Source organism: Aspergillus nomiae (genome assembly GCF_001204775.2).
Source record: "Aspergillus nomiae NRRL 13137 chromosome Unknown contig00145, whole genome shotgun sequence".
NCBI lineage: Eukaryota > Fungi > Ascomycota > Eurotiomycetes > Eurotiales > Aspergillaceae > Aspergillus > Aspergillus nomiae.
The window spans coordinates 33970-52589 of record NW_015378200.1 but is presented as its reverse complement, the minus strand read 5'-3'; the positions used below and the strand labels follow the sequence as shown (position 1 = coordinate 52589).

Here is an 18620-nt window from a genome sequence, read left to right as displayed (position 1 = left end):
TGGACCGAAACCCAGTGATATCACACAGCGATCGTAGCGCTTCACGCTGATCACTTGTTCACAAGCTCTATACGTGGTGGGGGATGAACACACGAAGGTTGTGTCAGTTAGTAAATAAAGGAAAAGAGGGTGGAAGGAGAGGATCGGTGAGAATTCAGGCGTGACCTGCACAGCAATTGTTCTGGAGAATTGGTAGGAGACAGGCGAGGCTGAAGAGGAAGGAATAGGAGATGCCCGCGGCAGTCAGATGGGGCACGACTTGTATTGTTGTACAATGGAAAGTAGGTATCGTAATGTGCAACGCAACTGTCGGAACGGGAGAATATGCAAGGGAGGGACGTGTAAGTAGGGGCAGAATGTTTAAATTGTATGAACTGTTGTAGTTGGAACAATGCGGGTGACCAAAGCCTTAATACTCAGGTATGTGGACTGTATGTAACAAAGAGAACGAGTGGATGCAGTTAAAATGAAGGGTTTAAAAAAAAAAAAGAAAAGAAATTTCAAGAAAGATCGGGTTGCATGTCAGATGGATGGGGTCAATATAGCGGTCAAGTAATACGATCAATCAAATCAGAAAATCGAGGGGATTATGAAAGCAGGGCACGAAAAAGAAGAGGAAAAGAAAAATTCAATAAATCAAATCAAAGGCACTGAGTCAGTGGTCCACTTCCTCAAAAATCGTAGCGTTAAGAGATGAGAAATAATCTCATAATCATCATCATCAAATATTCACACACCTCGGTGGTAGTTCCATGGAAGCTCCGCAGAGCTGTTGTTCTTTGCAGATATGTACTCCGAGTATCGTCAGTAGGACTAGTAGAGTATCGAATAGTAATGACTACTAAAACCCGACGAATGCCAGATTTGCATGAAAACAAGTCCCCACCTAGCGGAACTTACCTTTGAGGGGGCGATCCATGGAAATTTCGCCTTAAGGACGCCGAGATGGCAACTGATTCGCAGTCATGCCCTAAACCAGTCTAGACGGCGATCTTCGGGACTAGACAACGCCCGAGGCTCCAGTACCGCTAGTACCGTATTACTGGATGATTGATCATCTTCCAAGTTCCGGGAACGCCGTCGTACTGGTTGTTCCGTAACTTTCGGTACTCCCACTCTCCGTCGTCAACCATCCAATTATGCTTTTCTAATTTTTGTGCTTCTCTTTCCCTTACGAACCATCTCTGGAGTTGTCCACCAAGTTCCAGGTGCCAAGTTTGAAAAAAGCGTTACCCTATAAGGCACGAGGACAATTGACCCCTCAAAGAACCTTTTTCATTACTAGTAGTTGTACTACGGAGTCGAACCCCGACCATCTGTCTCACACATCTTCTCTCTCGGACATCAGTCATGACTTATATTACCGCTTACTAACCCTATACTAGTAACTATCTACCGAACTCCTACTAGTACTACTAGGAGTACTCCCGCCTTCCGTACCCCGAACACCAAACAACAACAATGTATAGTAGTGCAAACGGAGGTCCGAGCCTCCGACTTGCCGGTTAATGTATCTGTCCATGGATAAGGATCTTGGCCTGGGCCAGGCAACCCATATCCAGAAACTAATTACTCAGAGCTCCAATAACTGGTGAAGGTAAATACTGGGTATTTTTCCCTCCCATCCATCAGCCATTGATCCTCTGAAAACTCTACCCCTGTACGAGATTGATAATGCTTTGGGACCTTCTTCCTTCCGTAGTTCATGATTCTATACTTAGAGTCAAAGGGCACTTCCAAACCACGGGTTCTTCTTGGCCAAAGTTACCTAGAGGTACTGTGAGCCTTGGCATTATTACGGTACATTCTACAGTAACAGTAGTACTGTAGACAGAAAAAGAGGGCCCATAGTTATCTGGATGGAAACACCACCCCACCAGAGGGTGGTGCGCCCATTTTTTCTGTCTCTTTCTCCCCCCTCTCTCCTTGCATAGGATGATTATTTCAGCCGAAGAATAATCAGAGCGGTTATCATAAGCATAAATTATCTGTCACCATGTGACAGCCCTACGGTTATGGTGCAGAATATACTCCACAAGGCGGTAGGGATTATATGCAAACATAGGATCATATAGTGATCATCATAAGATGCTATCGTCACCGACACGAAATTGTCTAGGCCCATCTGAGGGGTTTAAATTGGAAAATACCAAGACTTGACAGCGACATCAGACATCGCTATAAGTTTCCTATAGTGTGTACAATAGTACATGTACAGTACATACACACTGCGACTGTGTAGTGATTGTGGAGTGCCACATCCCGAGCGCGTGACCCAAGACGGGGCCTGCAACGTCGCCTCCTAGATTCAGGGAAATTAATTTTGTTCTTGATGGGACTAGTAGTAGATTGGAGTTGCGTGTGTTCAAGACTCCATCCCGCTAAAGAGAAATCTCTGATCGGTTTCATTTGGCAATATATTACTTACTCTTTCCACTAGTCCTCGGAATCGGACCCGTCATCCTCGGACTCGGAGTCGTAATCAAGCCGGAGGGAATATTCAATATAGATCTCCAAGAGCTATGATGCAACTTAAAATAGAGCGCTATTTGTTGATCACCTAGGGGTTTGTGAAGGATGATCCTATTATTATCAGTACCAAATATTTCCTCTCTACCATAAGCTAGTTTCCATAAAAAGAAGAAAACTCAAAGAAAATAAAAGAAGAGAATGAAAGGAAGGTAGATGCTAATCTTCCGTGGTGCTGGACTGAGTAGATTCCGGATCCGTCAGTGGACTGGGCTTTTCGTAGGGCTGAATCGACCGCGGGTTGATACCAAGGCCCAAGGTAGGGTTAGTGACATGTTAATCCGCTTTCCAGAATTCTCGCTGGGATGGACATCCACCCTTTGGTGGGTAAAAGTTACACCTCGGATGTTCATGGCATAATATTGTAGCCTAGTATATGCCATGGGTAAGGTAAAGGTAGTGATACTTGTTCAGGTGGCCATTCTTCCAGCTCAGTCATGAGTTCCAAAGATCCATGATGACATCGACACATCCGTTTTAGATACTTCCCTCTAAGCCTTCAGCCCATCAGATTTAAGCACGATCCGTCATTGTGGCGACTGCAAGGATTTCAACTAGTTTAATTAGTGTCGTTAATCTGTTACGTTAACCGTCCAAGTTAACTATGCATCGGAATGCTGAATAAGGCATCGCTTAAGTTATGCTACCGAAAAATCCGAATACTAGTACCCACTTGCCGTTCCGACTTCCAACATCATCAGTTAAACTGCGTGACTGGGGACCAGTTCAGCAAGTGCCTCGGTCAGTGATAGCGCTTCTTATCATTATTAATATTTTTTTAACGGTTTTGCGTCGGTGGACCCTTGGTTTTGGAGTCCCAAAAACCCCTCATAGATATCCATCCATGGCATGAGGTGGAAGAAACGGATCTAACCTAATCCTAGACTACCTCAATATCTGGCAAATCCCCTAGGGATCTTGTAAGAGATGGCTGCCGGGCTGGCCTTAGCCCGCCCACGACTCTTGAATCCCGACAATCCCATCAGGAGTCTATCACTAGCGTTCTGGTTATGGAAGGCTCTTCTGTTTCTGGTTATCATTGGTTGCCCGGGGCCTGGTTATGATACTTCCACAGGGCTGCTTCCTTACCAGGAGTCCGCCGCTTCTGATGCCAGAGGGGAAGTCATTAGGCATGCGCCCTTCTCGTTTCCTCTAAAGCTTGTCAGATGGGATTCAATATACTTTGTGCATATTGTGCGGGATGGCTATGTCTTCGAACAAGAATGGGCATTTGGCTATGGTTACACTAGAATCCTCTCCTTTCTAACATCTGGTACATACGTTTCTTCATGCCCTGGGGTAAACGGCTGCTAATAGTAGGCAAAGTTCTTCCTCAGCTCAGTGGCCTGGACGGTGTTGCTAAAATCGCACTGGTTGCAAGTGCCGTCTCTCATATTGCCCATTACGTTTCGATATTGGCCATATACGGACTATCCGTCAATATCTTTGGCCATGGCACCACCTCAGGAAGGTTAATTAGCCTTCTTGCTGCTACCTTACACATTATATGCCCTGCTGGGGCATTCCTCTCTGCGCCCTACGGAGAATCATTATTCTCCTTTCTCAACATTACTGGGTATTATCTATATTCATGCTCCCTGCTTGATGCCAACACTGGTAAGCGGGCGTCCAGCAATGCGAAAATGTTGCTCGCGGCTGCGTTGTTCTCAATAGCTACAGCAGTCCGCAGCAATGGGATCCTTAGCGGAGCCTTATTTGCATACGACGCGCTGCTACAGTTGCGTAAGATTATCTCCCAAGGTATATCCGGGGGCAGTGTGCTTCGCCTGGGTGTCATTGTGGTCGGTGGCTGTGTAGTAGCCTTGGGGCTCATTGTACCACAGTGGATTGCGTACACAGCATTCTGCATGTCTGACGAACCTTTGCGACCGTGGTGTGGGCAGCTCATACCTAGCATTTATGGCTGGGTTCAGGTTCATTATTGGTCAGTGGCTAACACACCATGATCTAGGAGCAATCAATTACTGACACTCTCTGCAGGAATGTAGGGTTCCTACGGTACTGGACATTTTCCAACCTGCCTCTTTTTATCCTGGCTTTTCCCATGTTGTTCTTGTTGTGTCGCTCCTCTCTCTGGGCGTTAAATATAACATGGCCATCAGATACAACAACTCCAGTACTGACACGGCTTGCGGTGCCCAATGGCCTACTTGCGTGATGGCTTTTACTAGCTATCACGTTCAGATCATCAATCGGATATCCTCTGGATACCCTCTCTGGTATTGGTACCTTATATGTCAGACATTCGGCCAGGCTGCGGATTCAAGTAGAGTTGCCAAGCGCAGCCAAACTTTCACGATTGCGATACAAGGGATAGTGATCTATGCCATTGTTCAGGCGGTTCTTTTTGGATCCTTCCTGCCACCAGCTTAGGATTTGTCGATACTGCAAATGTCCTGTCATTAAAAGATGAGTTAATAGTCAGAGCTTAATATATAATATTCAACTCCACCCCCATTGCTTATATGTGAAGATTTCATGCTCAAGTGAAATAGAACAAAAGATACAAGCATTGTATAGAAATGTTGTTCTCATGGAAGACTTCCCGTTTTGGGTAGACAAGACGGAAAGAGCTTAGTGCCAAGGGTTAGGCTGCGGTGCAGTTACGTGGAATTATGTCATCAGAAACTTAACTCACTGAGCGATAATACCTCTTTCTACCTTCTTCCGACTGCTACACTTGGGCTTAAAACTGAATGATCCTCCAAACTGCCCAGGCTGTATTTTATTGCGACACGAACAGCACATGCTCCTCCTTTCAACTCCCTCTACAACATCTTTCTTTGTCGGAGGACTGTCCCCATCTTTCGTACTAGCTTCTGAACGTCCCAAAGCTTCTACTGTCGTACCCGGTCGTCCTACTAGCCAAGACCCATCCGTCCAATTGCCCATGCGAACATAATTGGCAGTAAGTCACTCTTTGTCATCGATCTTCACAGCTGGACATTGGGCTACAATCTTCATGTCCAATGTAAGTCCATACCGCTAAAGGCCCATCTACGCGCTGATGTTATTGATGTCCGTCCTCGAACGAAAGTAGTTACTAACATTGAGTCTTCTAGAGCTCTTCCGAACCTCCCTCATCCCCAACATCTGCACCGCAGTGATCATCGATCCTATTGTATGACGATGGATCAATCAACCGCGAAGGCCATTTTAACATCAGAAAATTTTCATAATGCGCACGAAGTATCGCGAGCCACCTCGCCGGGGGGTGAGCCTGTAGGGATGAACGGGAATGGCGAACCCAAGGCACGAGTCCGCCCTCGCACCTATCCTTATTTCAAATATCTACCATATCCACTCGAAAATGAAACCGAGAGGGAACGGAGTCTGCGGGAGATACTAACCCAACTCTATGTTGCTGTAGAGGCGGGTGATTTCAGTCCTGGTGCCGTGCACTGGACTCGGGAGCTTAGAGGATGGCTGTCGCTCAAGTTTGATCCGTCCCGTACGGACCGGATCAACCTTGTGAGGCTATACTATGAGCTTTCTCTTGCCCCGGGCATCGATCCAAATGTTTCAGAGCGATTTGCTAGCATGTTTATGTTCCTCACCAAGTAAGCCAAACTTGCAAATGACTACTCTTGCCCATCATGGTACTGACATCGGCACAGGCGCAAGCATTATCTGAGGCCCGTTAAGGACCTGACTCTGGATTGGAAGCCTCTTTACAGGGAATTAAAAGCTTTTGTGTTACCTACAGAGTCGGGCTTGGTGCATTCTACGAACCTGAAGAGAAATGTCAAGACACTGACGAAGCTCTGTGCATTCGTCCAGCTGTACATTGACCCGTGTGAGCTGCCAGCTATGCTGGAAGAGTTTCTTCCTCATTATACCACGTCTTTTTCGGAGGGTGCGTTTGTCGTAGTCGGGTTGATAAACCTACTACTCCCAACGTCACCCCCACCCGAGACCAGGGAAGACCTACTGCCACATCATTACTTGCCGACGTACTTTCATCTTTGGGCCTTAGTCAATCGGTCAAAAACATTTGATACCACCTTCCTTGACTATCTTTCGAGGCTAGCTCGTGATTCATTGCCTGCCCAGCAGATACCATTCTCCGAATTTGGTCTTTTCACAAAGGAACAGTCGTCCCTCATCTTCACGGCGATCCTGAGATTGTTGGAGATTCCTGTAGGACAATCCACCTCTCCTTACAGTGCGCTGGTGGATATCTCGTCTGGGCTAGGCATTATGCTTGACCGAGATACCAGGAAGCATCCAGTGGCACATCACATTGCTCGATGGGTCGTGATGTCCCTCTCTCCCGCATGCCTCGACGCCGAAGAGTCTATTTTGACGCAATTAGAGGGCCTTATACAGGCAGTCGAAACTTTCTTCCATCCATCTAACTCTGGCAGTTGGACGAAAACCTTGTCACAGCTCGTCTACTACCTCGCCGACTTCTTCATTATGCGATGGAATCGAGAGCAAAGCGGGGAGATGGAAGTGCCGGCAGAACGAAGATTGACAGAGCCCCTGAAGCGTCGCTTTGTACTCTGTCTCCGTGATGTCATATTCATGGGTATCTATGCTAAAAGCGGTACAGCAATGAGCTTCTCATTGTCTACGCTACAAAGTTTGGCCTTCCTGGAGCCACATCTTATCCTTCCCGGCGCTTTGCAACGTATATATCCATCTCTTCAAGGCTTAGTAGAAGTTCACCGCACGACGTCATCGCTCCGCGCCCTTCAAGTCCTTTCACGAATTATCTCAAGGACGAAGGGATATCGCTGTCACATGACAACTCTACTGGGACTTGCGCTGCCCGGTGTCGATGCCAATGACCTTGAGAAATCTCTGCATGCGTTGTCATTCATCCAGTCTGCTTGTTATAACATACCCTTGGCTGACCTAACGCAAGGGAGGGAAGACGTAAACTGTAACATGCTGGCGATGCAATGGATCTCGGGTGAAATGGAGCGTATGGAAGAAGAGGGCGTTGAGGTGCAACTCAATTATGATCGGGATCTGGATGATGAAACCGAAGAAATGATCCTCCGTTCTTCAACCTGTGGCTTCGGTGACTTCATCATATCGTTTCTTGGGCGAGTCTTTACTCTCCTGGAGAATCTACCAGACGCGAGCAGGGTACGCAACGGCTCTCCCGAAGAGAACATTGTGAATACCCTACCTGCCACATTCATGCCGCTTCTGTCGTCCCTCTCCCCCGAGTATTACGATATTGCCTTGTCGAAGGTTGTAGACTTCGTGTCCAATCACGTTATTCATCAAGCGCGGGATGCGATGGCCTTTATATGTAACTCGGTTTGCAAGGTCAACCCAGAAAAAGCTCTGAAGCGGTTTATTCCAGTGCTGATACAGGCCATCCGTACGGAGATCGACGACAATGGCGCAGGCTCCACTAGGACCACTGGAACGGATGTCCTCCCCCGAGACCGTGGCTTGGTTTGGAATGTCAGTATGCTGAGCATGTGCGTTGTTCATGTCGGCGATGCTGTGCTAGCTCACAGGAAGGAGCTCTTCGACATTGCGGTGTATATGCAACAGAAATGTAGGGGTATACCGACTGTTCATATCTCAAACTTTGTGCATCACCTTCTCTTAAACCTCACGGGCACTTATACTGCGGACTACTCCCTGTATGAGCCCGATGTCGCTGCGCAGGGTGTACAACCTGAGCTTTGGAGCTATCAGCCAGATCCCAATAATTTGACCGTAAAATGGCATGTGCCAAAACGTGAAGAACTTGAATTTGCCGTCGAGCTATTTAAGAGCCAGGCTGAGTCCGCCCTCAAACAATTGACCGATCTCACCACTGAGACATCCAGTGTCAAACGAGATGGAAGTGGTAAAGCGTGGTCGGATGAGGTTACAAGGAACTTGGTTCTACTACGACTTATCATTTCTGGTATCTCTGTGTTATTTGATCCAAAGGCCGCGTCGCAGACGAAAACGAATGGAGTAAACGGGTCGTCCAAATCAATGGCCGATATCGATATGGCCGATGGTGAACATGGCTCCCAGGATGAAGACTCCGATTCATTACTTGACAGCTCGGACGAAGCTACAGTTAGAGAATCATTTTCGTACCCTACCGGCTATCCACTAAATGAGACCGATCCGATGTATACTACTATCCATGACATCCGGGAGAGAGCAGGCTGGGTTCTTCATGAGGTGCATAGATTCTTGTCGGACAAGCAAGAGGATGATGTGCCTTGCTTCAGCGCTCTGTACTCGGCTTATCGGTCATGGTTTGTGGACGTTGGCATTGAAAGATCTGCTCATGTCCTTGACAGGGTCACGCGTCTCCTCGCCGCAGACATTCATCCCTACAAAATGAGTGGTGTCCGCAAAGACTACCCTCGTCCGTTGTTGGTTCGCAGAGCCAATGTCTACCATTTACAGCGCCTGAGGCACAATGCAGCACCCCGGCGGCGGTCTCAACTAGACGAGATCCTGCTCCTGGATATCGCAGAATCCTGCGTCTCCCTCTATACCGAAACTCGGCGCAATGCTCAAAGTGCAGGAGAGTCTGCTCTTAAGGCTGTGTGGGGGGCTCGCCTTCTTGTTATCCCGCCCCTAATCAAGGCTCTACAGAAAGGCATCAAAGAAAACGACCACGCCCGGATCAAAGGTGCATTGTTTTCTTTACTCCTGAGCAGCGTGGCGAAGACCGTAGGCCGCCATTGGAAGTACGCCCCAACTTTGGTAAGAACTTTCATCGACGCAAGTGCCGTCGACAAACCTTCCGTACAAAGAATTTGCTCGGGCGCGGTGTATCAGATCATGGATTATGGCCGCGCTATGGAAAGGATGGCCATTCTTGATCGGAACATCGTTGAAGCGATCGCTCCGAAGAAGGATGTTCAGGGTGAGATCCAGCATAAGCGCAAGAATATCAACAGCAAGCGAGCCATCATTGAAAAGAAGAAGGCTGATCTGGCTGAAGAACTGGTGAATTTGGCCAGAGTATCGCATTGGAAAGTCGCCAGCCGAGCAGCCACCATCGTGATCACCATGGGTCTTAGATTTGATTACGTTGCAAGTGAGAATCTAATAGACCTTGTAACTCAAGGGTCTATCGATGACCATCCGGGGTTGCGCGGCATGTATTCCCAAGCGCTCATCGCCTTGTTCACCATGGTAGATGTTAGGGCTATTTGCAACCATGACTACAAGAATTACATCCTGGGCCATCAACACTTCCCTTCTAAGATTAATGTGGCTACCAAGCGGCACAACAAGGGCTGGACGAAGGAGTATCTATCGAGTTTTGCCAAACCTGAGGCCGAGTACTATGTTGACCATGACTTCCCGGGATGGCTTGTGTGGGCCGAAAGCATGCCTGCGTACAAGTCCAACGTTGAGCGTGACATCGAGTATGACGAAACTGAGTGGAAAGTGCGGGCTCACATGGGGAAATTGTTCGATCGAGCTTGGTTCAACAAGTTTTTCATGTACTTGAAGCAAGAGCCACGGGACCCTACTGCTGACAAGTTCCGCATGCCCTGTGCAATGATGCTTTTGTACGCCTTCGAGTTAATGCTCCGGGATGGGCTGACCGCTGCAAAATTCAAGGATATTCAAGAAGAAATCGAGGCTGTTTTTGAGGACGGTAGCGATAAACATCAACACAGAGCTACTGCGGAGATCCTCGGTGCCCTTATAAGCTCTGTTGCTGATACAAGTGTGGAGAAACGGACACTGGTTTGGGAATACGCTTTCCCGATTGTGCGTAAGATCTTTACTGATGGACTAACTCCGGAAAATTCCGGCTACTGGACGACTTTCCTTCATATGATCCTTCAATGTCGTGACCCACGAAGAGCATGGCCCCTGGTCGATTGGCTTGCGAGCTTTCGACTAGATATGTCGACAAATGCTGCTTTCAAGGAAAGCTCCAAGATCAATCTGCTGCATCAAGCCATCATAGATGCAGGGTGGCATTTCCAACTTGAAAAGCCCATCGTTAGAGATTTTCTGGCACACCTTGATCACCCATACAAGGGCGTCCGCGAGGCGATGGGCCAAACGATTGCAACCATTTATCGCACACGGTATCATGAATCATACGCCGACGTTAAGACCCTCCTTGCGGCGCAGGAGGCTGCGTCATCAGTGGGCACATACCCATATCAGCCTACCGAAGAATTCACCAAGATGATACATGATATCTTCAGTGACATTGAGAAGTGGCGGCACGAGAGGACCCCAGGTCAGCAGACGCCTTCATCTTATACTTCAGGATGCAAAACAGTACTTCTCTGGTTGGACTCCACTCTTTCGTCGTATGAGTGCACGCAGTTGGTTCCCTTCTTCCCAGACGTGTTCACGGGACAACTGCTACACATGATGGATGTAAAGGAAGATCCAGAGCTCCAGTCATTGGCCTATCATGTCTTCCGGCATCTGCCCAACATCCCATACCCCGCTGAGCAGAACTCTGGGTTCATCCAGTCCCTCATTCACATAGGACAGACGTCACCCTCATGGCACCAGCGTCTACGAGTTATGATCAACATTCAGATCATTTACTTCCGCCGTCTATTCCTGCTTTCCGTCGCTGATCGAGACAAGCTTTTTGAGTGCGTGGCAAACATGTTAGAAGACCCTCAGCACGAAGTGAGGGCTGGAGCATCAGCTACCTTGTCTGGCATGATTCGCTGCTCACCCGTATTTTTGCGCGAAGAGATGGTTAGCCGGTTCAAACAGCGATTTTCGAAAATATTGATCGACAACCCTCTCCCAAAACGCCCCAAAATCCTTCGGTCCGGCTTGTCAACCCCAGTTTCATCTGGGGCTGGCACTCCAACACCTGAGCATGCTCGACTCATAATCACGAGACACGGTGCAGTTTTAGGTCTCGGTGCGCTAATCCAAGCATTCCCGTACAATAGTCCGCCGCCCACGTGGATGCCTGAAGCCCTGGCTACATTGAGCGTTCGGGCTGCAAACGACCCTGGCGTCGTGGGTTCGAGTGTCAAATCTATAATCAGCGAGTTCAAAAAGACAAGACAAGATACTTGGCATATTGATGCAAAGGTGGACAACCCTCCATCGTTGAGAGAGAAAATGATCGTTTATAAGCTAACATTTTTGTGTAGGCGTTCACTCCAGACCAGCTCGAAGACCTCTCTGGTGTGCTTTGGAAGAGTTACTTCGCTTAGATTAAGAGGGGCAATACAGGCATGTATCCATGACTCGTACAATTCATACGCCACTTTTGGCAAGCTACAACGTATTGGTCGTTCGGTATGTGGCAGTATGAGAATTGGGAATTATTAGAGCATTCGGTATGAATAATGGTGGATTTGGTGGAGGGATAATTCTTCTTAGGTTGTTGTTTGATGTGAAAGTTTTGGGTGGTATTCTTGAATTGAAGGCACATATACCACGGTACACAGCGATATTCACTTCAAAAGCATTTTATGGCATCTATCGCTACTTAGTAGCCAATCGTTCATCCATAGATTTGGGATAGACAGTGGATTAGATAAGCATCGTCCTCCGTAATCACGTGCCACAACAGCCACGCGGCTCTTCCGCAATCAAGGTCGCCGTCACCTTGCCAAGGGGTCCCAGTGGTTCAGGCGCTTCTCCCCAACTGCCTCGACGCCCATCTCTAGCATCTTTATTATTATTTTACCATTTTCGTGCGTACACAACTGTGGTACTGTTGTGCAATCTTTATACCTGTGGTGAAAGGAACCTGCTACAGGCAGCCTCTTCACCATGGCTCCGAAGGATACCTTCTTCCGTTCGTCGGATATGAGCTTGACCCAGCTCTATATCGCCAATGAAATCGGACGAGAAGTTGTCAGTGCCTTGGGAGAACTCGGTCAGGTTCAGTTTAGAGATGTGAGTCGATAATCGAAAACCGGAACAAGCAGCGCGACAGTAACCTGGGCTAACCTTGATTGGCTTGCAAATAGCTTAACCCCGACACTAATGCTTTTCAACGTACCTTCACCAAAGAGATCCGTCGCCTGGATAATGTGGAACGGCAGCTGCGTATGGCTACCCATATGGAATAATGTGTTCTTAAGGCCGAAAAGCAACTGACGTTATGTTGTCCTCTACAGGATATTTCCATTCTCAGATGGACAAGGCAGGGATCCCAATGCGGTCTTCATCCGAATTCACCGATACATTAGCTGCGCCCTTGGCTTCAGAGATTGATGAGCTTGCCGAACGGAGCGAGAGCTTGGAACAGAGGATTGCCTCACTCAACGATAGCTATGAGACACTCAAGAAGCGTGAGGTGGAGCTCACGGAATGGCGTTGGGTTTTGAGGGAAGCCGGTGGATTCTTCGATCGCGCCCACACTCATACAGAAGAAATACGGCAATCATTTGACAACGATGAAGCTCCTCTCCTTCGTGATGTCGAACAGCAATCCCACCGGGGTCAGAACGGCGAGGCCCAGGGTCAACAATCCTTCCTCGAGATGAACATCGGGTTTGTCGCGGGTGTCATTCCACGTGACCGTATTGGTGCCTTTGAACGTATTCTTTGGCGAACTCTGCGTGGTAACTTGTACATGAATCAGTCGGAGATTCCCGAGGCTATCATTGACCCGACGACCAACGAAGAGTCTCACAAGAATGTGTTTGTTATTTTCGCCCACGGAAAAAACATCATCGCGAAAATCAGGAAAATATCTGAATCTCTTGGTGCTTCACTGTACGGTGTTGACGAGAACAGTGAGCTGAGACGCGATCAGATTCATGAAGTAAATACACGCTTGGGTGATGTGGATAATGTCTTGCGCAACACTAAGAATACGCTCGATGCGGAACTTACACAGATTGCCCGCTCGCTTGCGGCCTGGATGATCATCGTCAGGAAGGAAAAGGCTGTCTATGATACACTCAACAGATTCTCCTACGATCAAGCGAGAAAAACACTAATTGCGGAGGCCTGGTGTCCAACAAACTCGCTGCCGTTGATCAAGTCGACGTTGCAGGATGTGAACGACCGTGCTGGTTTAAGTGTGCCTACTATTGTTAATCAGATCCGGACTAACAAGACACCCCCTACCTATATGCGGACGAACAAGTTCACGGAGGCCTTCCAGACCATTGTCAATGCGTATGGTATCCCGAAGTACTCGGAAGCCAACCCTGGATTGTACACGATCGTCACCTTCCCATTCCTGTTTGCCGTCATGTTTGGCGATTTCGGTCACGGTGCTCTCATGACTATGTGTGCTGCTGCAATGATTTTCTGGGAGAGAAAGCTTCAGAAGACCAAGTTAGATGAACTGACATATATGGCATTCTATGGCCGTTATATTATGCTGATGATGGGTCTTTTCTCCATGTACACTGGTCTTATTTACAATGATATCTTCTCCAAGTCGTTCACGGTTTTCTCGAGTCAATGGAAGTGGCCTGAGATCATCCATCCAGGCCAGGCAGTCGAGGCTTCCCTGAAGGGCGACTATCGTTTTCCCTTTGGACTTGACTGGAATTGGCATGAGGCTGAAAACTCTCTCCTGTTTACGAACAGTTTGAAGATGAAAATGAGTATCCTGCTCGGCTGGTCTCACGTAAGTTCTTTCATTCAAGGGGTTGTTGTTCACTGCAGAAACTAACCAATTTACAGATGACCTATGCTCTTTGCCTGCAGTATGTCAACGCTCGCCACTTCAAGTCTAAGGTTGATATCATCGGCAATTTCCTCCCAGGAATGATTTTCTTCCAATCTATTTTTGGGTACCTTGTCCTTACTGTCATCTATAAGTGGTCGGTTGATTGGCCAGCCAGGGGTCAGTCACCCCCAGGTTTGCTGAACATGCTCATTTTCATGTTCCTCTCTCCTGGTAACGTTGAGGAGGAACTCTACCCAGGCCAAGGCTCTGTTCAAGTTATCCTATTGCTTCTGGCCGTCGCGCAAGTACCCGTTATGCTGCTCTTCAAGCCGCTCTACCTCCGCTGGGAGCATAACCGTGCTCGTGCTCAAGGATACAGAGGTCTTGGAGAACAGTCAAGAGTTAGCGCGCTTGAAGATGATGGTGATATGGATGGCGGACTTAATGGGGGCCGTGACAGCATGGCCAGCGAGGGTGAGGGGGTAGCTATGATTGCCCAAGACCTTGGAGAGGAGGAGCACGAAGAATTCGACTTCTCTGAGATTATGATTCATCAGGTCATTCATACCATTGAATTCTGTCTGAACTGTATTTCTCACACTGCGTCTTACCTGCGTCTGTGGGCTCTTTCTCTGGCCCATCAGCAGCTTTCGATCGTTTTGTGGACTATGACTCTTGGCGGTGCCTTCGAGCAGGAGTCCCCCACCCTTCGTGTGATTATGATTGTCGTCTCCTTCTATTTGTGGTTCACTCTGACAATCGCCATTCTCTGTGTCATGGAGGGAACTAGCGCCATGCTCCATTCGCTTCGTCTGCACTGGGTCGAGGCTATGAGCAAGCATTTCATGGGCGAGGGTATACCATTTGCTCCGTTCAGCTTCAAGGCGCTCCTCGAGGAGGATCCCGTTGATTGATTTGAGCGTCCTGATCCATTCTTTTCCTTCCTTTCATTTTGGATTATATGTACTCTAGTTCCCTGTGGGAATCAATTAAACTCTAGACATCAATTGACTTGTCCATATCTAACCTCGCCTTTGTTTCTTTGCTTCTAAACCGTCGGTGCATTCATATACTTGAAGACTGTCACAATTCTACTCAATTTGAGTTTGCATGTAATGTTGGACTCTGATGTAAATAGTGTCAGCATATTCTTGCTTGATTGAACATTGGCGGTCGGTTTTCTTGTACTATAACATATATAAAATATATCCAACGAGTGCAGTGCTAATCAACTGGGAATGATTTAGAGCCAGGGACATTGAACCCCATTGTGACAACATGGAATTTGGGCTAGATATATTTATCCGCCCTATTTAGAAGTACCCAGCGTTCGCAAATAGAACACGAGGTGATTAGATCAGGGAAATCAACCCGAGTAGAGAAGCGATGTTTATATAGATTTTTCAAATGTTTATTTCAGTATTTATTTAACTTAGGACGCTTTTCATACATTAAATACCCATGACCATCCTCATTAATACCATCCCGTGGTGAAATCACCAGATCTCCCACGAGTATAAGCCGGCCACATACGGGCCAAAAAATTCAAATCATTTCTTGTACTTGTTATAAGTGTCGATGATCTTCTGCACTTCGTCCTTCGAGCCGAGGAACACACCACTCTTGTCGTGGATGTGCTCAGGGACGACGCCTAGAAGGCGCTCCATGCGAGAGTTCACGGCGAGACCACCGGCGTTCTCAAACACCATAGCCATGGGCGCGCACTCGTACAGAATACGCAGCTTACCCTTGGGGGCCTTTTTGTCGGCCGGATAAGCGAAGACACCACCGTAGAGCAGTGTCCGGTAAGCATCAGCCACCATACTACCAATGTAACGAGCACTGTAAGGCTTCTCTCCCTCGGGGGGAAACTTCAGTGAGTGGAAGTAAGCGTTAGTCCACTCGTCCCAGTAGCTGCTGTTACCCTCGTTGACGGAGTAGATGGCGCGCTTGGTGGGGAGGGTCATGTTGGGGTGGGTGAGGATGAATTCGCCCAGAGAGTTCTCCAGGGTGAAGCCGTTGACGCTACCATTGCGCATGGTGATGACGAGCTGGGCGGAGGCACCGTACATGGTGAAGCCGGAGGCGACCAACTCGGTACCGGGGAGGAGAAGGTCCTTGGGGGAGACCTTGTTCTCGGGTCCCAGAACGGAGTCGGGCAGCTTGAAGACGCCGAAGATAGTTCCTACCGAGACGCCAGCGTCCAGGTTGGAGGATCCGTCAATGGGGTCGCAGACGACTGCATAGCGGGCGTAGGGGTGCTCGTCGAAGACGATGGCTTCTTCTTCTTCTTCCGAGACGAGGATACGACATTTACCTGAGCCACGCATGGCGGAGATGAAGACATCGTTGCCGATTACGTCGAGTTTCTTCTGGTCATCGCCTGTGGTGTTTGAGGAACCTGCCAGTCCGGTCAGGTTGATTAAGGATGCACGACGGATGTAGTAGGCGATGGACTTGAAGGAGAATTGAAGAGCGTGGCAGAGGAGTCTGGAGGGGTGGTTATGAACGGTTAGTTTCTCTTTCCTTCAGTGCTGATGCTACAGGGGCTATGGGCATGACCGTACGTGAAGTCACCAGTGGCTTCTGGCACCTTGGTTTGTTCTTCCGTCAAGAATCTTGTGAGGGTGACGATATCTGTGTTGATATTCTCCTGTCCCACGGGGGGCGCACCGTTGTTCTCGTGTCCGGACATGATGATGATGTTGATTTGGGATTCTTTAGCACCGAGGGGGATATGCGCAGATTGTTCAGGAGGGGAGATCAAGTGGTTCTGGGGTGCAATGGACCGGTTTAAAGTAATGCGCAACCTCGGTTCAACGGAGAAAGCAGGAAGACTAGGGCACCAATGGACGTGAGGTGATAATGGCCGGGTTGAGAGGAGTAGGATTCAAGTACGTAAGTCAGAGATTAGGTCGATCAATAGAGTATACCAAACTGGGAGTCTGGAAGAGCAGACAGAGGAAGTATAAATAGTATAAACCGTATAAATAGAATCATTGAAGGATCTTAATGATCACCGTCCACAGGGTCATAGGAGCAATAATATTTTGCCGGTGGAGACCAAGAGTGAGTAAGGAGAACGTCAGTCCAGATCATGGACAATACGGGATCGTTCCATTGACGCAATCATCTTCTCCCCGCAGTCCCCGCCGCTCTCTTCTCTCCCGGCTTTTCCCTGTTTTTACTCTTGTCCGCCTCCGATTCCCCCCGCAGTACAAGAACCGGTCCGTAGGGAAACTCGAATGGGTTCGAGATCGACTATCCATGCTTCTGGATATGATATCAATGGTCTCCATACTGGTCGGCAAGTGGGAAGGTAACGCATTCCCATGGATGTACCGATGCCAGGTCCGATCTCTTATCAGCAACACAATGGGATTGAAACCATATTACATACAGTAAAGTAGGATTGCCCAAAGAAATGCCGCATGAAACAGATAGCCCCTGGTCTGCGTGGTCGTTCTCGCGCAAATTAAACCCATAGCCGGAAGTGGATATCTCCTGGTCAGCAGACGCGACAATTTTTGATCGCCCACGTCAAACTATTCTTGAACTATTCGAGTCTCGGCCGTTCTGTGAAGCAATCCGCTGCCTCTTGTTCGGGTTTCTTTCCTCCGTCGATCGCACCCTTTTTTCGGTCAGCTGACTGGGTGGCGCTTATCTAAGCCATTACCTACTCACATCCCGTGACTCGTTCCCGTCTAACCGGATTAGGCCTCGGTAAAATTAGCTCCGGTGGGAGCGCAGCTTGAAAAAGTTCGACACGCTTGTTCTTTTTCTTTTCGAAACTTCACCTTCCCACACAACAGCAACAACAACAATCCTGGCTGATGGTTGTTCACCTGAAATGGTTGGGCTGCAACATCCATCAGACTTGGTATAACCAAACAAATATAATTGCTCAATGATTTCATATGCTCACACTGGGCGTGGACTAATCACTTAGCGACTTGCATCGCAAGATACTCTCTTTGGTAAGTCCACTTTGTCTGGCTTGTTCTATTTGATCTTCTTCCACATCTTCCATCATGATGTAACCTACAACCATTTACAAACTAGAGTCTTTGACCTACTTGGCATGAAAACTCGGTTTTTGCACGTCAGTCTGATCTGCTTGCAAAGAAAGCTTTCTGCTCACTTGCATTTCAATATGGAAGCACATTGCTGACTTTGTGTGTCCCACAGGACTAACAATTCTGTAACATGCGACAAACAGAGGAGCCGATCCTCACTTGCACTAATGGTACGTCCTGGCTTTGTTTTTCTTTTTTCTATCACACTGTCTAGCATGATGCTTCACAACAACATATACGCTGGAAATTACCGACTGAGACCTTTCGGTCGTTGGCGATAAATCTTATGGCACATTTCTGATCTGCTACCTTATTTAATTCGTTTGATCTCTCATTCTCACTTGTGTGATTGTGTACTGACGGTCAAAAGAGTTTTTAGTAGGTGGCCAGTAATGCACACTTGAGTGCCATGGTTCCAAGTGCCTTAT

General features: G+C 48.0%; 4 protein-coding genes across 4 annotated transcripts; 3 read left to right on the top strand and 1 right to left on the bottom strand.

Moving 5' to 3' along the window:
- Nucleotides 1–3456: 3456 nt before the first annotated feature.
- Nucleotides 3457–4923, top strand: ANOM_007071 (DUF409 domain protein; the record flags this gene model as incomplete). Its single annotated transcript, XM_015552327.1, has 3 exons — nt 3457–3802; nt 3856–4478; nt 4531–4923. 3 exons carry the CDS (start codon nt 3457–3459, stop codon nt 4921–4923), a joined length of 1362 nt encoding a protein of 453 aa, XP_015406629.1.
- Nucleotides 4924–5337: 414 nt separating this feature from the next.
- On the top strand, nt 5338–11690 carry ANOM_007070 (proteasome activator BLM10; the record flags this gene model as incomplete). The annotated part of the gene is made up of 4 exons (XM_015552326.1): nt 5338–5521; nt 5613–6110; nt 6168–11565; nt 11628–11690. Coding segments are annotated over 4 exons (5991 nt in total), but the record flags the coding sequence as incomplete, so codon positions are not given.
- Nucleotides 11691–12255: 565 nt separating this feature from the next.
- ANOM_007069 (H(+)-transporting V0 sector ATPase subunit a) lies at nt 12256–15030 on the top strand (the record flags this gene model as incomplete). Its single annotated transcript, XM_015552325.1, has 4 exons — nt 12256–12381; nt 12456–12534; nt 12606–14074; nt 14131–15030. 4 exons carry the CDS (start codon nt 12256–12258, stop codon nt 15028–15030), a joined length of 2574 nt encoding a protein of 857 aa, XP_015406626.1.
- Nucleotides 15031–15517: 487 nt separating this feature from the next.
- fbp1 (fructose 1,6-bisphosphate 1-phosphatase) lies at nt 15518–17060 on the bottom strand (the record flags this gene model as incomplete). Its single annotated transcript, XM_015552324.1, has 2 exons — nt 15518–16606; nt 16684–17060. Coding segments are annotated over 2 exons (1182 nt in total), but the record flags the coding sequence as incomplete, so codon positions are not given.
- Nucleotides 17061–18620: the final 1560 nt, after the last annotated feature.